General features: G+C 42.7%; 3 protein-coding genes across 7 annotated transcripts in view; 1 reads left to right on the forward strand and 2 right to left on the reverse strand.

The window, feature by feature from the left end:
• atxn7 (ataxin 7) overlaps positions 1 to 6,684 on the reverse strand; it is a 28,956-nt gene extending 22,272 nt beyond the window's left edge. The window contains exons 1-4 of one of the 4 annotated variants that reach the window (XM_081705242.1): positions 6,640 to 6,684; positions 4,998 to 5,092; positions 1,535 to 1,735; positions 1,292 to 1,360 (exon numbers count right to left, since the gene is read on the reverse strand). In XM_081705242.1, coding sequence (XP_081561368.1) covers positions 1,292 to 1,360; positions 1,535 to 1,727 — 262 coding nt within the window. In that variant the 5' untranslated portion in view covers positions 1,728 to 1,735; positions 4,998 to 5,092; positions 6,640 to 6,684. Of the gene's footprint in view, positions 1 to 1,291; positions 1,361 to 1,534; positions 1,736 to 4,997; positions 5,093 to 5,924; positions 5,959 to 6,639 lie in introns of those variants that run through there. The other 3 variants (XM_035520575.2, XM_081705243.1, XM_081705244.1) reach the window with 3 other exon arrangements.
• A 300-nt stretch (positions 6,685 to 6,984) lies between these two features.
• On the forward strand, positions 6,985 to 11,295 carry thoc7 (THO complex 7). Its single transcript, XM_027025947.3, has 8 exons — positions 6,985 to 7,133; positions 9,310 to 9,430; positions 9,954 to 10,081; positions 10,164 to 10,250; positions 10,370 to 10,427; positions 10,619 to 10,685; positions 10,829 to 10,898; positions 11,101 to 11,295. The coding sequence occupies exons 1-8, from the start codon at positions 7,070 to 7,072 to the stop codon at positions 11,151 to 11,153; spliced, it is 648 nt and encodes a 215-aa protein (XP_026881748.2). The 5' UTR covers positions 6,985 to 7,069; the 3' UTR covers positions 11,154 to 11,295.
• A 1,826-nt stretch (positions 11,296 to 13,121) lies between these two features.
• Positions 13,122 to 21,213, reverse strand: synpra (synaptoporin a). Of its 2 annotated transcripts, XM_081705800.1 has the most exons (5): positions 20,994 to 21,213; positions 19,794 to 19,918; positions 17,272 to 17,470; positions 16,515 to 16,706; positions 13,122 to 16,403 (listed from the first exon to the last, which is right to left on the reverse strand). In XM_081705800.1, the coding sequence occupies exons 1-5, from the start codon at positions 21,015 to 21,017 to the stop codon at positions 16,146 to 16,148; spliced, it is 798 nt and encodes a 265-aa protein (XP_081561926.1). In that variant the 5' UTR covers positions 21,018 to 21,213; the 3' UTR covers positions 13,122 to 16,145. The 2 variants fall into 2 exon arrangements, with proteins under 2 accessions (XP_081561926.1, XP_035376499.2); XM_035520606.2 differs by having other exon boundaries at positions 19,794 to 21,098.
• Positions 21,214 to 21,935: the final 722 nt, after the last annotated feature.

Genomic DNA, 21,935 nt, shown 5'->3' on the forward strand with positions numbered 1-21,935 from the left:
TTTCCTTTCTTTCACAGGGTCATGAAACCAGACACCTGATGACTGCACCGACAAAATCAGCAATATGCAAAACACAATCCATTTGGTTTAATAAGCCGTTATAAGGACGGAGGAGTGAGACGCTGCGCGGCAACAGCGGGACTCGCGGGTGCCGCTCACCGAGCGGTAATGACAGGACTCACGTGTGCCGCTCACTGAGCGGTAATGACAGGACTCACGTGTGCCACTGCCCCATAAGCAGCAGGAATTACTGCTGGCGTGCTGATCTGGGGTGTTGCGCAGGGGAAAGCAGAGCACAGCACAAGTCCAAAACGTTCCAGGACAGACAGACAGTTAGCGCCAACGCACTGCATTCGGATCGGATTTCCCAGACATGGAGTAAAGGGTCTTTACTTATTGTTTGCATCAAGACACTACTGACTTACATTTAATTTGCGACATGCCATTAAATTCACTTGCAACATATCAATGGTAGTTTAACCGAACTATTGAAAGGGTTTTTTTTAGACTTAAGGATTAGGACCAGTATAGGCCTGGAAAACCTAAACTGCTTTTCCCCCTCATCATCAAATGAGCGTATATATTAAAAATAATTACTGTAACTACAGAAAAAAAAAATTAAAAAGTAAGGTTAAAAAAGGTTTCACCTCTGCTGCTGGTATTATAAGGTTGCCTTTTCAAGTGTATCGTCTTTCCAATTTAGCCTGTAAGCTCGAACTATTTCTAACCACATTTTGACAAGTTTTGCATAAGAGTCATCAGCTAAGGCCTTAGGAACCATGAATCAGACGCAACTAGGTGAAATCCACTGGCAAACCTACTTTGATGGTTGCTGCCACTTTTTTAATTTAGATCTCATAACAGCTGTATGAAATTCAAAGCTAAAGAAACATGTGGCTCTTTTTAGACACAAGGTCATAATCACTGATCTCTGTGCCACATTTTTTTTTTATTTTGTCAGGCACATAAATTAATCAGAAAAGCAAGACTAGGGAGGGTTAAAGCAGAAAAGGGACCTTTTTCGTATTTGACACCAACACATGCTCCTGCGTCACACAGCAGTGATCAAGTTGATTACTACTGCGTATAAAACACGAAACTACAGCCTAGGACAGCCACTCCGTCCCCCTGAACTTTCCATGGGGGCCCTGGGGGAAACGCCACTGTATTCCATAAGCTCCGCTAGCAAAAGTCTTATGCACTTGTTTGTCCAGATTTCAGCCGGTGCGCGTAAAGTGAATACAGCACCAAAACAAACACGCCGTGGCTCGGAAAAAGATCCTCTACTCACCGTCTCTGCACAGACGCATGGCTTCTCGATTTTTCCCGCACTCTTTGAAACTTTCTTCCGATTCTGCACCTACAGAAGCGATTTGAAACGCGTCAGGTAAACAGTTCCACTTGCTTGGTCGTGCTGTTGCTACCTATCAGTATCGTTTCTTGTTATTTCTAAACTGCACGCAATCGGGAAAAGCTCGCGTTTTTAAGAGACCACCGCAGATGTAATACGACTCGACCGCAGCCGGCCACTCACCGTCGTTCCCGTGGAGTTTCACAGCGTCGACCCAGCTGCTCCAGGACTGCCCCAGTATTCTGTCCGGACTGGGAAGGGAGCCGCGCTCGGCGCCGGTCGCCATTGCTGTGGCGCCCTCTCCCCGCTGCTGCCTCGGCGGCCTGCCCGCTCGGCGCGGCTCCGCGCTGACGTCAGCCTCGGCCCTTTCCGACATTCTTTCCGCTACAGTGTGACGAAACAGCAGTTGAACGTTTACGGCGGAGAACGCGGCCGCCTCGTGTGCGCACGTCGGAGAAAGCGCGTGCTTTCACCTACGCCTGTTCCCGACGCGCGTGGGGCTGGAACGGCAGGCGCCTGGGCCCGCGCGCATCGTACAGTCGGGTCAGCGCACGTTTAGGGGATAAGAGAGTTAAGAAGGAATTAGGAACTTCACTCGACCGACGACAATCTGGGGCACACACAGCAGAACTGTCAGCGTGTCGTTCTGTTAACGCAGTTTTCATAGTTAACTTATTGGCTTACCGACTTACTTTGGAAAGCTGCACGCCAGTACGGACGAGAGTCATTAACTAAACATTTAATGTGCGTGTTACATATATAAAACAGCAGAGCGATAGCCTGCGAGCGTAGCGTAATCAAAAATGCCCGTTAATGACTCGTATCCAGCAGACAGTACGTTTCAACAGCAAAGTACTGCCCTTTAGCTAATGATTAAGAGACAAGACTCTTCACTGTAATGTGTAGAGCGTATAATCAATTCTAGTGTGGTCTGGGTCACGCCTGCCGGGTGATGACCTGCGCGCATATCTGTGCTCACAGCCTACATACAAGACTAAGAAGCGCTGAGGGCACGCGGAAACGTGGCCCTTCATCGCACTGCAGCCCAAATTATTTGTCAGCTGTACTTCACAAACTGATCAGGGTGTTTTGATCTGTGGCTGTGTAGCTGGCGCTGCGTGCGTCGTTACTGGAAATCAGGGACTCAGGAAAGTGACAAGTCAGCTTGTTCATTATGACACACTAACGATTCTGGAGGAAGAAAAGGGATTTTCTTGAAGCTTAATAAATTGCACCCCTCTCACGTGGTTGATTTTTTTGTAATGGTCCTCACCCAGTCAAGAGTTGCGGCAGGCAGAGCAACCTGATGATATATTTGTCAAATGAGAGGACAAGTGATGAGCTGTCATGAAATAACTTCAAAGTGGTGTGTGTACTGTTTACAGTTGAGAAAAGCTAGCAGTCTAGGTAACATTTTACGGTTGTCTTATGTAAGGCTGCCTCCGGATACATTTCTTCAAACTGTGAACAGTAAGAACTCATTTAATTATGGGTTCTGCAAGGATTATTATTAAATTATGATCTGGAACTACACACCATTTTCTTTAGAGGATAAACCATCAACAGTGTGGACAAACTTTAACTTTAACTTGGAATTCCACTTCTCAGAAAAATAATCCTCGAGAATGGTTAAAACTAAAGAATGGTGTAACATAATACCACATCACATACCTGACACACTTACATATGACATACACTCCAAAATGTATTTATTCAGAACACTGGTGCTAATCTGGTCCCTGATGTGAATAAACATGTTTCTGGAGCCCTGGGAAGTGTTGTAATCCAAACTGGTGTGGTTGTGTTTGAAACTGACATATATTCAAAAACACCACAGCATTTGCAATGGAATGACAAATAACAATAGTGTATTTGTAAATAACAATAATGTATTTATAAATAACAATTGTGTATTTGAAGTGTAAACTCAGAAGTGAGTGGTATGCAATGTTCCACCATGCTTTGGGTTTTCAAATCCTGTTAAATCTAGTTTCCTAAAGTATTACTAAAGCATTACTCTTATCTAGTAAGATAATACTACTTATATAATCATGCAATTATTATTGTAGTGGTTACCGGAGTCAAATCCTAGTTTTTGACGTGAGCTCTCTAATGCTTGTCCTGGAGTCCTGCAAGGTGGGAGCACTGCACAGGCGAGTATCTTTCCTGTACAGTTATATTTACATTTACGCCATCTGGCAGACGGTCTTATCCAGAGCGACTTACAAAAGTGCTTTGTCATTTACTCATAGAATGAGTACACAGGTAAGTATCTTTCCTGTACAGGTAAGGATCTTTTGTGTTTTCCAACAACTCAGTGAAACAGCAAGACAAAATTTGCAGAGGCAAACCAAGGACCTTCAGGATTTTAGTTTGATAAAACTGCTCTGCACTAAAAGAGGGTTTCTGTTAAGAACCCACAGTAACAGTTTAAATTGGTCTATGACTACTTAATCTGTATGCTAAAAGTGGAAAATTGTCCCTAAAGCATGACAGATCATATAAGCACCATTACAGTTACATTAATTAAGCTCATATGCAAGGCAGAATGAAGCTACTCAAAAGAGACTTATTAAACGTCACAATACTGATTCAGGATCTGTTTTTGCGTTTCATGGTCTAATGAGTACAGCTGAGCGGAAAATCCAAAGATGGTCCTAAGCCAGTAATCTTTCTTTGAGTTAACCATACAAAAAGATCTGGGCTTTGTGTTAAATGTATTGGGGGGGAATGTAATTTTTGGGGGGGCTTTAAGTATCAGCAAAATAAATGGAAGGACATAATTCCTGTGACCTCAGTGTGGCTCAACAGCAGGTTAAGGAAGGTGATGAGAACTAGCTGACCATTGAGCCCCACTCATCAGCCACTGCTGATCTCTGCCAGTCTCCCTCATCCGTTAAAGCCCCATCTGGAAACTGCAGAAAAAGCACCTGAGCTACATCTGCAATGATTTTCCCCAGAGAGCCATTATGGGAAATAAAGGATTGGATTCACTGAGCAGAGTAGGACAGGGGCTTAAATGCATTAAATATTAAATCTATTTGCAGGTTTATAATACACTAAAATGTCAATCAGGATGACATTATGTGTTTACTGACAACCATGCGATCCATGTACACAAAAACGTAAACATGGAAAACTTGAAGATGCGGACATCTTACTGAAATCAGAACAGGAACAACAACTCTGAAGATGAGATCAGATTTCCTGAACACTCGCATATTAAGGTAGAGGTAAAATCATTCTTTAGTATTTATCATTACACCTGCTATGTGTTGCATCATTACACCTGTTGTGTTGTAACGGTAATGTGTTGCTAAAAATGTGTGTAAAATAAAAAACTTTGTTGGTTTTGTTAAATAAGTCAGAAATGCCCAACATACGAATGGAAAATGATACTTTCATTCAGTTCAGTGTCCTACACAACTGTGCATTGATATAAAAATGTAAGTGTATTTAATTATCATGTATCCTGTAATACTGAATCATTTTGTATTGTACTGTATAACTCCTGAAATAAATATCTGTGTATTTCCAGATATCAGTTTACATTTACTCTCCTTCCTCAGTAGTATCGATGCCTGTGCCATAAACACTGACATTAAAAACACCTGAATTTGAGTGAGGTGCGCCGAAGATCTCGTACCTAGTCAAAAGTGAAACCTGGAATTCAGCTGCACAGTCAGCAGATCGTCATCAGTGTTGGTGAATCAGGTCGGCCCAGCGCGCTGACAGCAGGACCTGCCAGCAGACAGCACAAGCAGAGCGAGATAGCCGATGATGCTGTTCTCATAGCCTGCGAGCCGTAATCACCATTTAGGGAGTTAGCCACACGTCTGTCTGTGGGAAATGCTGTTTGGCGCGAGGCCAAGAGGCTCTTGCTGTGGCTTTCTGGTGTCAAGAAAACTGGTAGTTGAGCTACTTGGGGGGAAATCTGTCGCTAGAGTAATCCAGGACAATAAGCACTGTCCCTGCTTAACCACCTGACAGCCCCGTGTTTGACAGCCTAGTAATCCCTCGCAAAAAAGCAGCTCTTAAATCTGTTTGGCCTTTTACGCTGTCTCATGCTTCAGTAGCATACTGATCCAGGTAAGATGAATATCACAGACATTTTTCACAATTGTTTGATTTTGGAGTGAGTCAACACTCCACAAACAGTAAATATTAATTAAGTGAAAAGATACTAAAACAAAGAAAGTTATGATTAAAAAATAAAAAGGAATCAGATCACTATCCTGTGCGTTACAGGATATCATCAGCAGACATGAAGTTATCTGTGACTTGTGCCAATGGAGAGAGTTGAGATGCTAGTATGGGACTTTTATTGTGGCAACAAAGTTTTATCCAGCAGTTCTTTTAATGCAAGTTGTTTTATGTCAGAAAAATCTTACCATGAATACTTTTCAGAAGAGTCTGAAATGTACCCATATATTATTGCCATTATAAGCAGCCTGTTATATTTTTAACAGCATAATTATTGGTGCATATTACTAATTAATTAATTAAATGATTAGTTAAGTGACACTTAAAAAATCTCTTCATAATCTAGATGTAATGAGGTATGGTGTTTCACCTTGGCACTTACGCTGAACACTATAAGACTTCCAGCCTGATGATGGATTATTGACTTTTCAGAGAACACAAACACAAACACACACACACACACAATTCAGCGTATTGTAGTAAGAGATGTCCGAAACATTCTGTGTACTTTAACGCTACTATATATATATATATATAAACACAAACAAATACAACGTTAAAAGTAACAAACTGCGCAATGTATAATTACAGTGAGCCGACGACGACATGGTTGGTGTAGAGTTTCACTTGCATTTTTGAGAACTACAAGTAGTTTTTACTAAAGCCTTAAAAATGTTACTTAAGAGCCGCGCATGCGCCCGTGACATAATTCCTCCGCTCATGCCTGTCCACTTGTTTGCATCCTGCTGCACTGATAGTTGCTTACTTCAACTAAGCAAGTACACTTTGAGAGTGAAACCAAAAATGGCAAAACAGAAACAAAGTCAATCCAAGACTAAACTAAATTCTGATAATATGACTAAATACAGCAGACCTTCCACAGCGCTAAAGGCACACATTAAACTTAGGTAAAAATTACGTCACCTTAATAAAATGTTCCTGACATTGGGGGGGCGCTTCCTCACTAACTGTGCAGCTGGAGCCATTTGTACCATAACGTTAGCTCTTAGCCTGCTAGCATGAAACTGGCTATCTTGCAGAACAGCCATTAGCACCCAATATCGTTGTCATCTTAGTTGTCTTACCTACGTCCTGAACCCAAGAGATCCGAGAAAGTCTCCAAACTGAAGAAATATGTAGACTGCAGAGTATATTGAAAATGAAGATCGATAAAAAGAGCGACTGCAGTGTTCACTGAGTGTGGAGGTCTTCACCAGGTGCGTCCATGTCTGTTTACCAGACAGCATTCTGGGACATGAACGTCATTGCACCAGCGCGCATGCGCGCACTCACAAGGGGCGTCCATGTCTGTTTACCAGACAGCATTCTGGGACAAGAACGTCACTGCACCAGCGCGCATGCGCAGCGTTGCTAGCCATTAAACAGATGGCGTTTGAGTTCTCTCCACCAATCAGCGGGGAGAGATCTTGAGGCGGGGCACGTCTCTGGCCAGTGCCTGATTATAGTTCCTGTGCAATTGTTCAATAAAGTTTTACCGAAACGTCACACTCATATATGAGCCGCTGCCCCAGAGCAGCGTTACCTGGATACAGCGGACAGATGGGGACCATCACTGACGGTACGGGTTTGTCCTCCAGTGATGATTCCACTTTTTATTCCTCTTATGAATAAACTGTGTTTCTGTAAGTGACACCAAAAGCGGATAGTGGAAATGTAGGTGCTGGCTAACTAAAACTAGCCAGCCGGTTAGCCAAGGCGTGGGAGCTTAGCTAACGCGAGCTATCGTTAAGCTAATTTGATAGAAACGAAATAAGTGAAGTAAAACAATGGCCAGTTAAACTAGCGCTAGTTATCTTTAAAACCGCATCCGTGTTCGATGATGTCTTAAGTTTTGTCATTTCTGTTTGCTAATTTAGTTTTAGTTTCTAGTAGGCTACTAACTAGCAGTCATTGTGTAACCAGTTAGCCAGCGAGCTAACGCCAGCTGTTGGGCTTGGCTATTACTTTAGCTAACGGTCACACAGGAGGCTAGCGTAGCCTACCGACTAGCTAACGTTAGAGAGCTAATTTGGCTAACCTAGCTAACCAAGATAAACCTCTGCATTTAGACATGTAGGATGGTGATTTATAAGTTACAACATTTCGGTCCTGTGCAACATTAGCCAGTTCAGAGCATTGTTGATATGGCGGCTCACTGATGCCTGATGTAATTCTTGTAAGAACCCGTCTTGGACTGTAGTCCTCTAATGTTTTGTTTTTGGAAATGGCCTTTGGTTGATGACGACGATAACACTAACTAACAATATTGTAAAAATTATTATTGATGTTTAATAGGAAACTCTTGCAGTGGATATAAAATGTATACGAATCACTGTTAATATATTTTTGTGTAAAGAAAAAAAACTGACCATGATGAATCATTTCAAATCTATTTCCACCTTTAATGTGACATGCTGTAAAATTCAAGTGAAAAGCAACCTGAAATCATTTACAGCGGGGGAGGCTAAAATAACGTGATTGCATAAATGTGCAACTAGGCTGTATTCAGAATTAACCAATTAGATTTAGGATCGTGTTAGTCAGAACACACCTGCCATCAGTTAAAGTGACTGTATACACCCATATTTAGTCCAGCTGTTCTAGTAGTTATTTACTGTATCTTGTTGCAAAAACCATGGTCCACAAAGAGTTAAAGCATCAAAGGGACCTCACTGTTGAAAGGTCAGGAGAAGGATACAAAAACATTAGACATACCATGGAACACAATGAAAATGGTCATCAAGTGGATTAAATATGGCACAACAATGACTTTACCAAGAACTGGATGCTCATCCAAGGTTGAAAACACGAGAAGAAAACCAGGAGGCTGCTAAGAAGCTGCAGGACGTTTTGTCAAGTACTGGATGTGTACTACACGCGATGGTCTCCTTTTATTCTTCATATGTGTGGTAGGATGACAAGACAGAAGCCTTTTCTTAGAAAGAAAAGCAACCAAGCCCATCTACATTATACAGAACCTACATCAACTCTGCCAGAAGAATGTGGGGGAATGTGTTTTGGTCCGATGAGACCAGGGTTGATGATTCCAAAAGGTGTGTTTGGTGCAAAAAGGATGCCACACCCACACGCGTAGTGGTGGCAGCATTCTGCTTTGGGGCTGTTTTTCATCAGCTGGAACTGGATTTGTAGCGCAGGAGGCACCCCCTCAGTCTGATGGGTCTCTAGCACTTTTGCAAGGAAGATTGGGCAAATATTGCCAAGTAAAGATGTACCACGCTGACAGACTCCTACCCAAAAAGACAATGCTGTCATATAATCAAAATGTTCTTCGACAAAGTATCTTTCTTTCCCCTGGCTAAAAGATTTTTATTTTTTTGGACAGATTGTGGTTCACATTTAAAGATGGAAAATGTTTCAGAAATGATTCATCTTGGTCTCTTTTTTTTTTTTTTTTTCATTACAAAAATGTGGCATTTTAACAGGGGTGAGTAGACTTTTTATATCCACCGTAATGCCCCTATTACTGTATACTTCAGTACTCTGTCCCTATTATTTGATACTGCATCGCTGTTATTGTATATTACTCAGTACTCTTCATGCTTGTGTGAATGTTCTCTCAGGCCACCATCAGACAGGGACTTTTTTCCTTATATAAATGAATTAATCTTGTGACTTGTAGACTGAGAAATGTCTCTCATCTGAACTGAAATCCTCAAAAGAATTAGAAGTGATGTAGTCTTAACTTGTAGAAACCTTTTTTGACTTAAATTAAAATTCCATGAAACTCTCACCAGATGAGGTCATACGGAAACGCCTCCTTATCGATGGCGACGGAGCTGGGGACGATCGGCGTATCAATTTGCTCCTGAAAAGCTTCACCAAATGGTGCCACTCGAACGTGACACCAGAAGAAGGGTAATTTCACGCGTGTGTCTGAGAACATGTGGTTTGTGATCTTAGCAGATCCAGCAGATTTTAGCAGATTGGCAAACACAGATTGGCAATCTTGTGCTAATACTAACGTGAAAATACCTGGAGTGCCGTGACACCCTTGTAGTGCAGGGCAGTGGTAGCTCAGTGGTTAAAGGTACTTGACTTGTAAACAGAAAGTTGCCGGTTCAAGCCCCACCACTGCCAATTTGGTGTGCTTCACTGTTGGGCCCCTGAGCAAGACCCTTAACTCTCAATTACTCAAGTTGTACTCAGTCATAATTGGCTTTGGATAAAAGCGTCAGCTAAATGCCGTAAATGTCTGAACACAACTTGAGTAATTGAGGGTTAACGGTTTTCTTCAAGGGCCCAACACTGGCAACCTGGCAGTGGTGTGACCTGAACTGGCAACCTTCTGATGATGACTGATTACCTTAAGCACTGAGGCACCACTGCCCCTGAGTCATAATTGGAAGTGTTCTGAGGTCTCTTGATGTCTTTGCTGCAGTTTCACCCAGTATCAGAGGATGCTGGGCACCTTGGCACAGTGCGAGTTCTCCATGGGGAAGACCCTGCTGGTGTACGACATGAACCTGAAAGAAATGGAGAACTACGAGAAGATTTACACCGACATCGGTGAGGTGTTGCCTCCGTGTGCTTCACTGTTCCTCCGAGCCTTGTGCGTTTGTAAGACGGAAAGTCTGTTCCTTCCCCACAGAGCAAAGCATAATAGCTGCACACGAGAAAATCGCAGAGTGCAAAAAAGAAATCCAGAGGGCAAAGAGGATCCGAAAGAACCGCCAAGGTCCGATCATTCAGGACATCTGAGTCCGGCACACTGGCACTCATTTACTTATCTTTATATAAGAAGAATACAGCTAGGTTCATATTTGTATGTATGATGCTTTGACATCTTTGTTCCAGAATATGATGCACTGGCAAAGGTAATCCAGCAGCATCCGGACAGACACGAAACGATGAAGTAAGAACAAGTTTCTCTTTATTGTGCAAAACGTTTTAGAGGTATGAAGGTCATTTGCCAGAGCTGTAGAGCAGTTGGCGACTGCGTTTTCTGTACTGAACAGTGTGAAAGTGTGTGTTTGGCTTTGTGTGGCCACCACGGCCCTCTCTCTGGTTTGCACCTGACGTTACTGCACCATCCTGTTATCACAGGCAGCTCAAAGCACTGGACAAAGAACTTCACCAGCTTTCACAAATCAAAGAGAACGTTGAAGACAAGGTAAATCACCTCTTTATGGTTGGGGTGGCATTTTCCTCCCGCACACATGCTTAATCTTTGGCCACATACATACATGCGTGCGCGCGCACACACACACACGCACTTAATCCTTAACCTCTTCTCCCGCATTTTGTTTTATTTAGTTGGAGCTGCGCAAGAAACAGTTCCATGTGCTCCTCAGCACTATCCAGGAGCTTCAGCAGACCTTGGAGAGTAAGCCAGAATGTTCTTGTTACCACCACTTGGGTTGGAGTCTGTTTTTATTGAAGTAATACTAAGGTTGGTTGGCTGTGACATGAATGCAGCTTTATCTGATGCATGTCATTTATGGGTAACTGTTTTATAAAGTGCTCCAGATTTCTTTCTTTCCTGTGTAGTATGTGTTTCAGTCATCTGAATTTTTCTTGTCTGGCAGACGATGAAAACGATGATGCAAGCCAAGAGAGTCCGATGGAAAATGGAGATTAGTCCTTAACCGAGGGGTTTCTTTTTTTCTTTTTGGCCATTTTCATGTGGTGTTTCCATGAGCTCGAAAAACATTAGAACTTTGCAGTTTTGTCTTTTAATACAATTCTATACATATGTGGCAATAAAAGGAATGTTTTCATAATTCTTTGGTTTACTGTATTACACAGTACCACCATGTGGTAAGCATCGTACTTCAGAACCAGTAGATGGTGCTGCTGTGTTTGCACCACCGCTCTCACTGTTGGTACACAGTATTGATGCACCAAATAAATCTACTCCGGTACATTATGGGTAAAATCTTGTATAAGGACATTTTTAGAAGAGCAGTCTTGTACTGCCACATTACAAAGCTTTGACAGATATGCTACACATGTTCTTTTAGAAAACTCCAACCTGGTCTTGGGCCTGTGGATGTTTAGGAGGAAAAAAGATGCCCACACTCAGTCCAGCTAAGCTGCTATTTATGACCCTAATTGGTTAAGAAACAAAACTGCACAAATCTGCATCTTCCTCTTGTTAGCTTTTTGGGAAAATGCACAGTTATGTTCACAAAGGGGAAATTAAGTTAATAAAATGCATACTACATATGAACCCTGTTGCCATGGGTCATACCAGCACATCAGTAAAGAACAAAATGAGCCAAGTGTGCTGACTACATTGAGCTGTGTGTGTGTGTGTGTGTGTGTGTGTGTGTGTGTGCGCGCGCGCGTGCGCGCACATGCGTGCAGAGATCAGTCTGATGGATGAAACTGGCTCCAGGGGTAAAACATGGGACCTGAGGCTGCCCAGGGTGCAAATGGTTTGTGCACTTCTGACAGCAGATCAAATATGACGGACAGGAATTTGTAGAAGCCTCCCAGTGCTTGTGTTCTTGGTGTTCACCTTCCAAATTCAGATGCCCTCCTTGGAATAATCTTTACAGCACTTCCTCGAAATGTGAAAGGACTTTCTGATCTATTCAACTCAAACTCATTTCTCTAAAAAGTTAGTCCTATATTTATACAGAAGAGCAAACCTAAGAACCTGAAGCCCCAGTTCTCACTCTCCACCCAGTTTTGAAGGGTTAGGGGACCTGTGGAGGAATGCCTCAGTTTCCACAGGCTCCGCTATAAGAGTACCTATCGGCGCCAGGTCCCTGCCCTCCCTGGATGGCTGTGGAGGCTTCTTAGGCATGTGAAAGCCTGGATCTGCATCAGTAGTGTTTCAGCGACTTGCCATAACTGCCCCGGCATCTGGACCTGAGTTAAACAGCAAAGGTTTTGTGCTCAGAGTGTCCGTGATTCTCCCATCGTGGCATTTCAAATGCCCTGGGTGACTGGCTGAAGAATGATGAGTAACTATTTTCCTATTTTTTTTTTTTTTCTTTTCATTTATACATGAGGCAGTATATCCCTCTATATCGAGAGGATCATGAGGTTGGCTAGATCATAGGTGCTCCAGACGTCCTCTCTGAGCAAGCTTGAGCCCAGAACTGCAGAATTGTTTGTTAAGTTAAGCAATTTGGAGATTTAGTTAAGGCATCCCGCATTGGTTCAGGGGAGGCAGCAGGCTGCGCTCCACTACGTCAATACGGATAATTACTCACATTATAATGTGCAAGACTCGTTTCTGCTGGAAGTTACTCATGGGCTGAGACTCAACTATGCTGAGTGGCATTCTTAGAGTGTTTGATTCTTTCTTTGGCTGTTTAATTAGTTTAATCTTGGTAATTAAATGATATTCAACAGCTGCAGCTGGAATGGTCATTTCATCAGACACTATGTGGAGGTGTTTTGTGTTCTGACCGGCCCATACAGCTGCACAATTGTGAACCCTTTGAAATCACCAGAATGTCTGCATAAATGTGATATGATCCTCATTTAAGTTGTGATCATAAAAAGATCATTTTATATATTAATGAACAACGCATGCCATTTTTTAAATCAATGATTAACAATAATCAATCACTGATAAACTAGTATGTGCAATCTTAAACTAATGATTTATTTGAAAGCTGAAACATTTTAACAAATCATCCAGTCAACCACTCCATAGAAAAGACTTTACTGTCATTACCTTATTCAAGTTGGAGGCAGGTGTTCCAGGAACTCTGGATACAGCTACCTCCCCTGGCTTTAGAAAAAGAAGTAAATTGATCAAATATACATGATCAAGAGCATGCCGATGAATTCATAAAATCTGTGTCTGCACCACGTTACTGGATATAACGGCTTTGTCTCCAGACTCCACAGTCTGCTACCGACTCATTATGGCAGAAACTTTCTGTACTTAAATGCTGGAACTCACAGCAAAGCGTTCGGAACTCGGTCATGTCCCATGAACAATCAAATATGCTCCCAGCAGTCAGCCGTGCTGTTTCTAATTAGCTCTCAGTGTTAAAACAATGATGGCAGCTGTATCCTCTCCGTTCCACGAGGAGACGGAAAGTGCCTCTCAGGGTCACGCAGAAGGCGCAGACTCTCTGCAGGTAGACAGAGAGCACTTTGTCTCTCCAAATCTAAAAACAAACTTTTCCCAAAAGAACTGCCTCATTCCACATTCTTAGACTCGTGTTTTGATTTAATGTCATAATTTCAAGATATCCTGCAATAACAGGCCAACTAGGCAGAGGATGTCACACAGTGGGGGGGGAACAAACAAAAACAAACCAAAAAAGTGAACGGAAACAATAAACACATCCACTAGACTGTTGCCACGGTTACGTTACGCGTTTCTCTGTGTCATTGGAGATCCTTATTTTTCTTTTCTACTGCTACGAGCAATGCTGTTCGTGACATGCTGACATTCCTGACCACCACTGACAGCACTACTGACTGGTTAACAGCCGGATGCAGAAACAGGGTGATAAACATCTAGGAAGCGTTACTGCATATTACGTGTGAAAGAGGACTTGAAAGGTTCTGGTGGGTGAAGCCCGGTATGGTGGAACTGGGGTACAACCACGGCAGCTCCCATGCACTTCACCATGGAGACAGCTGTCATCTGGAGCACACGTCTTCAGGAGTGTTGAACTGTAGTTCTCCATGAATATATCTTGGTCATAAAAAGAACAAGGTCCCACTCACTCTCCATCTCACTATAACAGTCTAACTCTTTCTGTCTCACTAACCCTCACTCTAACTTCTCTCTCACTCACTCCCCTATACAGCGTTACAAGCAGCTTCTCACCATCTTTTCACTGAAAGTGAAAGAGCTTCACTGCCATAGAGAGGCAGATAGTCCTCCCACCATTACTATTGCAACAACACACAGATGTGCCGGGCAGAGTCTGGTTGGCTCTGACTTGAGGACTTCAGACGGGCCTTTGGACCCGTCCAGCTGTCTGCTCAGAGTGATCCACACTCAACGTCCATGCGCACCTGACCCGTGACCTTCCACTGAACCGTGATTCACTAGGACACAAAAACCAAAGACTGATTCTGCATCAGGCCGCTTAGTGGAGAAGTTCAGCACATGTAGAGCACCGATTCTATATAACCAGGTTTTAAAACACAGGCATGTGCCTTACTAAATAAGTCAGAGTGGCGTCCTGTAGCCGGAACACTGACTCCGTTTAGTGAAGCAGGTACAGTAAAGACTCATCTTGGTACTTTTGATTACTTTAAATGCAGATGGACATATGAGTCTGCATGGTACTGTGACTGTGAAAGCATATTCTTTCTTTGTGGAGAGGAGTGGGTGTCAGAATCACAGACTCGACGCTGACTGACAAGCAAATGCATGAATAAAAAGTGTGCAAGACAAATTGGGCATAATGGTGGGGAAGAGTCAAAACCTGTCCTGGATCTGAAGCCTGTCCTGGGTCCTGTAGAGACTTTCACTGGGGTGGTGCAATATTTTATATATGCCTATAGAGATATATCCTATAGTTATGCCCTGTAGAGTTATGCCCTATAAAGATATGCCCTGTAGTTATTCCCTGTAGAGCTGTGCCCTGTAGCCTCATACTATACTATATTAAAAGTTGACATACCCAAATGTGCATTAACATTTTTTCTCCTTTATGGCATTATGTACCAAAATAGCTTAAAATCAACCAGTTCAAAGCAGCAGCTTCACAACGCTAGAACGTTTACCTCGGTGTGAACGCAGCCTTCACAACGCTAGAACGTTTACCTCGGTGTGAACGCAGCCTTCACAACGCTAGAACATTTATCTCTGTGTGAAGAGGATACAAACTCGGTCAAACTCAGAACAGTCCTTACTGAACTGGGGTGAAAAACAAATGTTCTGAAGACAGTATTAAATACAGGTGTTTTTAAATTTACAAATTAATACAAATGCTGAAATAAAAATGTCAATGATCCATTGCATTACTCAACAATACATTTTTGTCCATTTCATGTACACCTAAACTGCATATTAACAATTTCAACAGTGAAGTGTTTCATGACTGAAACCTGAAGTGTTACATGACAAACATCCACCTTAATTTTTTTTTTTTTTTTTTTACATGACGGTGCAAACCTTTGAAATACACTGACAGCTAAAATAATGGTGCATCTCTGACAAAACCACAGGCATCGCAACGTTCAGAGAGATCTCAAAATTCAGAGACATCTCTCCAGATAACTGTCCAATGATAAAAAAAAAAGTGCTTTTATTATTGTTTGTTATTCTTTCTGTTGTCCGATACACGTGTTGTCTATGGAGTCCAAATCATTCCACAGGCAAAATAGGCAAAAATAAAAGCTGTTCTTTAATTCACTGGTGTCCTGAGCTGGGTATTGCATTTAATTTTGGAAAATAAATCTCAAATTATGGAAATTTGTGATTGGAAGAGACACAAAAAGGCATTCTTTGCAGATGCTGTGTATTCCTGGGATTCCTACCTGTCAATACCTTTACTGCCTGACTGATTTAAATAAATTAATAATTTTTTGACTGCCAAAATTATGCATCATCAGCTCTCCTGAGACAGTGATCTTTGACCTTAAAAATAATTGGCCCATGTGATTAGGTCATGTGACTGGAAGAGAACATGGTATCTACTCAGTAGGAGTTGGGACCAACTGAGGTATAGTTTCCAACCTGGCTGTACTCTGATTGGCTAAGGTCTCCAGTTCTGCTGAAGCCTCCTGCCGGTTGGTCAAAGCTGCCCTGGTTGTAGGTCCGCTGCTTGAAGCCAGTCACCTGTTTTTCTGGAGCAAGTGTTGGGTATCGTACAGCGCCGCCTTTGTGCCAACCAGTCTCTTTAAACACAAACCAGACGTTACCCGCCCAAAGAACAAAGTTCAGGTAGCCAAACACCTAGAAATCCAACGACAGTGAGAGTCACGATGACAAGAACATTTTTTCATACATAAAGTACTTATTTTAGTGATGATTATTTATAAAAACAAAAGTAAACGAAATCACTACCACAGAGCTGTTGAGGCTGGACCAGACGGGCCCGTACACCGAGCCGCACTTGGCTGTCTGCACCTTGCAGGCGGACATGAGCAGGACCACCGTGTCTGGGTCTGTGGCCACCTTCACATCAGACAGGCCTTTCGCCCAAGCAGACGAGCTCACCAGCCACATGAAGGAGAAGACCACCGTCACCATGAAGTCCTGCACAGGGCAGAGACACCAAACTGCGTTGTGTCCGAGTGACATTTTATAGCTGCCTAACCAGTCATCTGTTGTCTTGCAAATTCTGTCTTTTACATCAATAATATTGCTGACCTCTTCAGTTTCAGTAGACTCTGAGATTCTCTTTTTCCAGTTTCTGTCACAAGACAGACGCGCTGCGTCTTTAATACTGCTGATAGAAGCTGATCAGTGTTCACCTTCCAGTATTCTATACATGTGACATTTGTACATGACAGTAATGATGGTCATTTTAGCTGAATTTATCTGCATCATAACAGATCTCAGCACAAGGACATGTCAGTGCAGAATCACATGGTGATTACAGCTCCGAGTCTCCTTGTTTGGATTATGAGAGGTCATTGTTCAATTGCGCACACACACAAAAATAATTAATTAATAAATATTAGATATATATACCCCAGTTCTGTTATGCAGCACAGCTACAGACATCATTAATAAAAAGGTAAAAACCTCTGCGTCTGTTTCCAAATGGGCGAATCTGACGTGCTCAGAATGTGGTGGGATCAAGCTGACTGGCACTTACGACGAGAGGGCCGCGGTTGTTCTCGTGGTACGCATTCTGAAAGAAGATGTGGACGATGGTAGCGAGAAGCGAGTAGAGGAAGGAGAAGACTGCGATGGTGATGAAGAACTCAGAGGAGGAAGAGAAATCTCCATCCAGGTGAAGGCGCTCCTGCTTCTGGCCTTCGCATGTAGGCACGTCGAAGGACACTTCCCTCAACCTGAGACAGGTGAGTGAGGGGTGAGTCTGGGTTCAAGTCTGCGTCCTGATGCATTTATCACCATAGCAAGCACTGGGATTAAAGTCAGAGGGTCATCGTTGCTAAGCAGGAAACGGACAACAGGACAATATCCAGTGATTATCAGATTCTGAAACGCCTCACTGACTACAGAAGATAAAAGGGAAGATACAGTGTGATTAGACAATAGTTAAAACACAATTAATGAGAAGCACAGAGTCCTCTGGGGATAAAAACAGGAATTGGTATTTACCAAAATTCAGTTAAATGCAGTGCAGTCTGTAAATAGCTTGAAAGAGACAGTCTTTGTTTTGGCTTTGAATCAATGATTATGAGGTAAAATGTAGCTTTATTTGTATTTACATCTGTATTGTGTGAACCAAATATATTTACAACACTTTCAGTACATAGGTGTCCATTTTAGTGGACCACAAATAATTGGACAAATCAATATTTTCCTAAATGAAACCGTCCTGCTTAGTACTCCGGTGGAGTTGATTGGTTTGCAATTCAAATATTCACTTAAATTTGAAAACCGTGATAGAGGACAAAGTTTAGATACAGGTTAAGTCTCTCCCACCTACTGTGTTCATCCCTAGTAAATACAGACGATGGCTCAATAATATTTTCAGCAAACAAAGGGATGGGATGGAATAAAGACATCGAGACGTCTGGCGGACTCTTGATTCTGACTGGTACATGCACTGGGATTGTGCCAGAGAAGACAGGCAGCCCAAACTAGCATCCAACTCCTCCATCTAGCCTGCAGCAGTGGCCTTTCTGGCGATGTGGTTAAAATTTGGCCCAGAGTGAAATCTAATTCTGCCTTATCTTCCGCTGACAATCCTGAGGTTGGAGCTTTTCATGTATGAAAGAAAAGCATAGGAGAGATCGGAGTGTTGCTTCAAAGCCTTATAGCAGCCAAGAAAACCTGACATGCCCTGTGATATTTTGTATGTGTGTGTGTTTGGCCCCACAGTCCAAAGTGTGCGCACTCAGACTCATGGAAAAAATGTTTCATTTTTACAAGCAGGGACAATGTCCAATAGAACAACAAAAGAAAACTCTACATACATGAACTGGGAATACAAAGAATGCATCTTAATTCTTAAAAATCTTATTTGATCAACTCTATTAAAACTAAAACCATTCATTTCTGTATTTGTGTTTTGTGCTTTTTTTTTCTTAGTTGTTGAAGCATGGTGCATACATGTTGATTCGGGTTAAATCTCATCATAGGCAAGTCACAGCGTGTTTTAACTGATATTGGAAACTGACTGCCTTGTCTGAATATTTTCAGCGTTTAGCTCCGAGACCTGCCTGTCTCACAAGGTTTGAGATAATTACACCAAACCAGAAGAAAGTTGAGATGTTTCTTGTTCTGGGGTAAGATTTGCTTTTCAGTCCACTGCACAGGTCCCTGACAGGACCTCTCATTTGGACTAGTTATGGCTGAACTCAACACTGCTGGCCTTCAGTTAAAGTTCTCTAAAGCTTTTCTTTCACTGCTAACAACAAATCCAGTTATATATGCAGAATTGTGAAACAATAAGCCCCTGACTATTCAATTAGCATATAGTAAAATTAAATAGTTTATACAGACAGCTGGGCATTGAGTGAGGATAGCATGCTATTGTCCTCAGCAGACTGAAGTTAGACAATACAAGGCTACGTAAATGTGTCATAAGGTCACTGAAGGTGGAGGCAGCCTTGGCTAAAGATTCAGCTCAGTTATTCGGTTAGTTCTGTTTGTCCAGTACCATTCAGTAACCACCTCTGACATAGGAAGACAGATGTTTCATTCAGATGCATGCATGCTACACAGGAGTTTTTAACTCCATCCTTTAAAAGGTGTTATTTGACATTTCAAGCCTTGAAATCTCTTCAGCTTGGTCAGTTACCATAGTTACCAGAGCTGCATGAGGGACCGCATAAACAAAAGAACAAAATACCCATTGAGCAAAGGAGAGAGAGAGCTCAGTGTTTAAGGTACTCAACTAGTAATCAGAAGGTTGCCAGTTCATGTCCTACCTCTGCCAGGTTGCCACTGTTGGACCCCTAAACAAGACCCTTAACCCTCAAACTGTGTTCAGTCACTTCGGATAAAAGCATCAGATAAACACCGTAAATGTGTGAGACAGTGAGATCAGAAGACGAGAAAAGGGGTCAGAAGGACAAATTTATTCAATTTATTTTTTCAAAAGGTTTAGTGATGACTCATTAGGACCACGTATTAGAAAATGAAGCGAGCAGCTAAGCTTTCCACTTTTCTGACGAAAGCACTGTGTGTGTGTTTCAGCCTTACCTGAATGGGTATGTGAAGTTGATGTTGATGCCCAGGTTGCTGTGCGTCTCGTTACCACAGTCCACGCTAACCTGCAGGTGCCCCCAGTAGCCTCCACATGGCGCGAAAGCAAAGACGGCAAAAAGCTGGACAGACGCATACCAGCAAACACGCAGGTTACGCTGCACACACATCGACTGCCTGACACCAAGTACAAGAGGTACAAAGCCGTCAGCAATTACAAAAGTAAGTTCAGAATTGCTCTTATTCTCTCATTCTGCATCCAGACAGCATTTCTAACATCATTACTCATCAATGACACTCAGATCTCATTCGGAACAGAACATGGGTGATATGGATTCTGCTACACCAAGATAGACGTTTTCACTCCAGCCAGGGTTGGGGCAACCAATACACAAAAATATTAAACCGAATTCAAATGGTGGATCGTCATATTCTAATCAGTTTATTTACCATTACGCACCGTGAATTTCATTAACTACAAGATAATGCTATTTAGTCTGGCCTCTCTTTGACAGAAGGGGTGAACTGAGGCCAGGTGTGTGGCTTTGTTGGGGCTTTCCCAGATCTTCCTTCATCATGGTTAAGGTTTGGATTAGGATTATGTAGAGGTATCTGACCCTGGATTAGACTTTCTGCCTGCAGCAGTTACTCGCTGTCCTGGAGGTGTGGTTCCCAACAGGACAGTCAATGAGTCAGAATGAGTCTCCTGCAAATAAGCAGTTATAAAGTCTCTGTAATTCCTGTCTCGTGAGCCGTAGTCTAATTCATATGTGCATCTCATACAGTAATACGTGAACACTTTTCCTTCCTTAACCCAGCTAACTCACCTACAGTCACTTTCTCACCCCCCCCCGACAGACAGTGATGTTAAGGACATCTGGGTTGAAAAACAAACTACAAGGTGCAACCTCTGGTCTTGGATCAGACAGAAAGGCTCCTCTGCTAATTCGACCTGTTTTAATAGTCATAATTTTACATTAATGCCAAAAGTGCATTTGGTTCACTTTATGACCGATTTAATCTCTGAAGAATTAATGCCTTAACTAATGGCGTACAAGTCTGTGTGTTAATCATAAAAAAAAAAAAAAAAAGACCAAAGAAAAACACAACAAAATAAAAATTGACTTTTTAAATGGACAACTTCATTCAAGCTCATCTTAAAGCAAAAGTATGGCGAACTGTTGATCTGCTACTTACCGGAGCAAATATGACCATGCACATTTAAATGAAGACAGATGTCCAGCTTCAGAGAGCAAGTCACCCTTAACCCTTAGTAGTCCAAGTTATGTAAAGGAAGAAGGATGCTTAAAGTCCTGTCCTCTGCACTTCTCCTTACCTTCTGTCCTCTGTTCCTAGCTCCTGCTTTCAAGGCATACTTAAAGACAGAGTGGTACGGGGGGGGGGGGGGGGGGGCGACCGAGAGCTCCCTGACTGCAACTATGCTCCTACTCCTCTTCCTCACCATGCAGGGGCTGCCACAAGAGTGGGAAGTCTCTCTCTCACACACACACAGCCCCTACAGGAGACGCCAGACTTGATTAGTGACACACACCAAAGCTTGTGATCTTGGGGAATTGGTGTGTGTGTGTGTGTGTGTGTGTGTGTGTGTGTGGGAGAGAAAGCACAAGAGAGAGAACAACACTAGGAACATTTAACAGCAGCATGACTCCACATATGACCAGTCCAGAAGTTCAGTCTCATGCTGTCAAACGGGTCCACCAGCCCATCAGGAACAGGGGCTAAGGAACTGCCCACCAGCCACCAGGGGAAGACCAGCTCTGCTGATACAACAGCAGAAGAATGAGTGCGACACTGGCATACTCTCACTGGAAAGGTATGTGTGCGTGCGAGTGAGTGAACAGGGAAGAGAGAGAAAAAGACTGAGAGACTGGAGAAAGCATGTGGACTTTGTGAAGAAGAGAATGCTGGAGAATGTCACAGGTGTCCATATGTGTGCAGCACCTGCCTGGCGGATAATGAGGAACAGTCATCACGTCCTGTCACTGGTTCCTGACTCGGCTATGCACCAGCGTGTGTGGGGAGCCACCAGAAACTCAGTTATCTTCCAACTCCTGAGCCGTCCCCTGAGCGTTGGCACCATAATAGGAAAGAAACGGCACAAAAGACGTTCACCGTGCA

This window comes from Electrophorus electricus, chromosome 22 (assembly GCF_041902795.1).
Source record: "Electrophorus electricus isolate QZ-2024a chromosome 22, ASM4190279v1, whole genome shotgun sequence".
Classification (NCBI taxonomy): domain Eukaryota; kingdom Metazoa; phylum Chordata; class Actinopteri; order Gymnotiformes; family Gymnotidae; genus Electrophorus; species Electrophorus electricus.

Coding starts and splice junctions, on each gene's coding strand:
- thoc7 (XM_027025947.3), top strand. CDS start 7,070: ATGAGCCGCTGCCCCAGAGCAGCGTTACCTGGATACAGCGGACAGATG. Junction 9,431..9,953: donor AACGTGACACCAGAAGAAGG/GTAATTTCACGC, acceptor TCTTTGCTGCAG/TTTCACCCAGTATCAGAGGA. Junction 10,082..10,163: donor GAAGATTTACACCGACATCG/GTGAGGTGTTGC, acceptor CCTTCCCCACAG/AGCAAAGCATAATAGCTGCA.
- synpra (XM_035520606.2), bottom strand. CDS start 19,966: ATGTGTGTGCAGCGTAACCTGCGTGTTTGCTGGTATGCGTCTGTCCAG. Junction 17,471..19,793: donor AACTTCACATACCCATTCAG/GTAAGGCTGAAA, acceptor CACCTGTCTCAG/GTTGAGGGAAGTGTCCTTCG. Junction 16,707..17,271: donor ACAACCGCGGCCCTCTCGTC/GTAAGTGCCAGT, acceptor TGCCCTGTGCAG/GACTTCATGGTGACGGTGGT.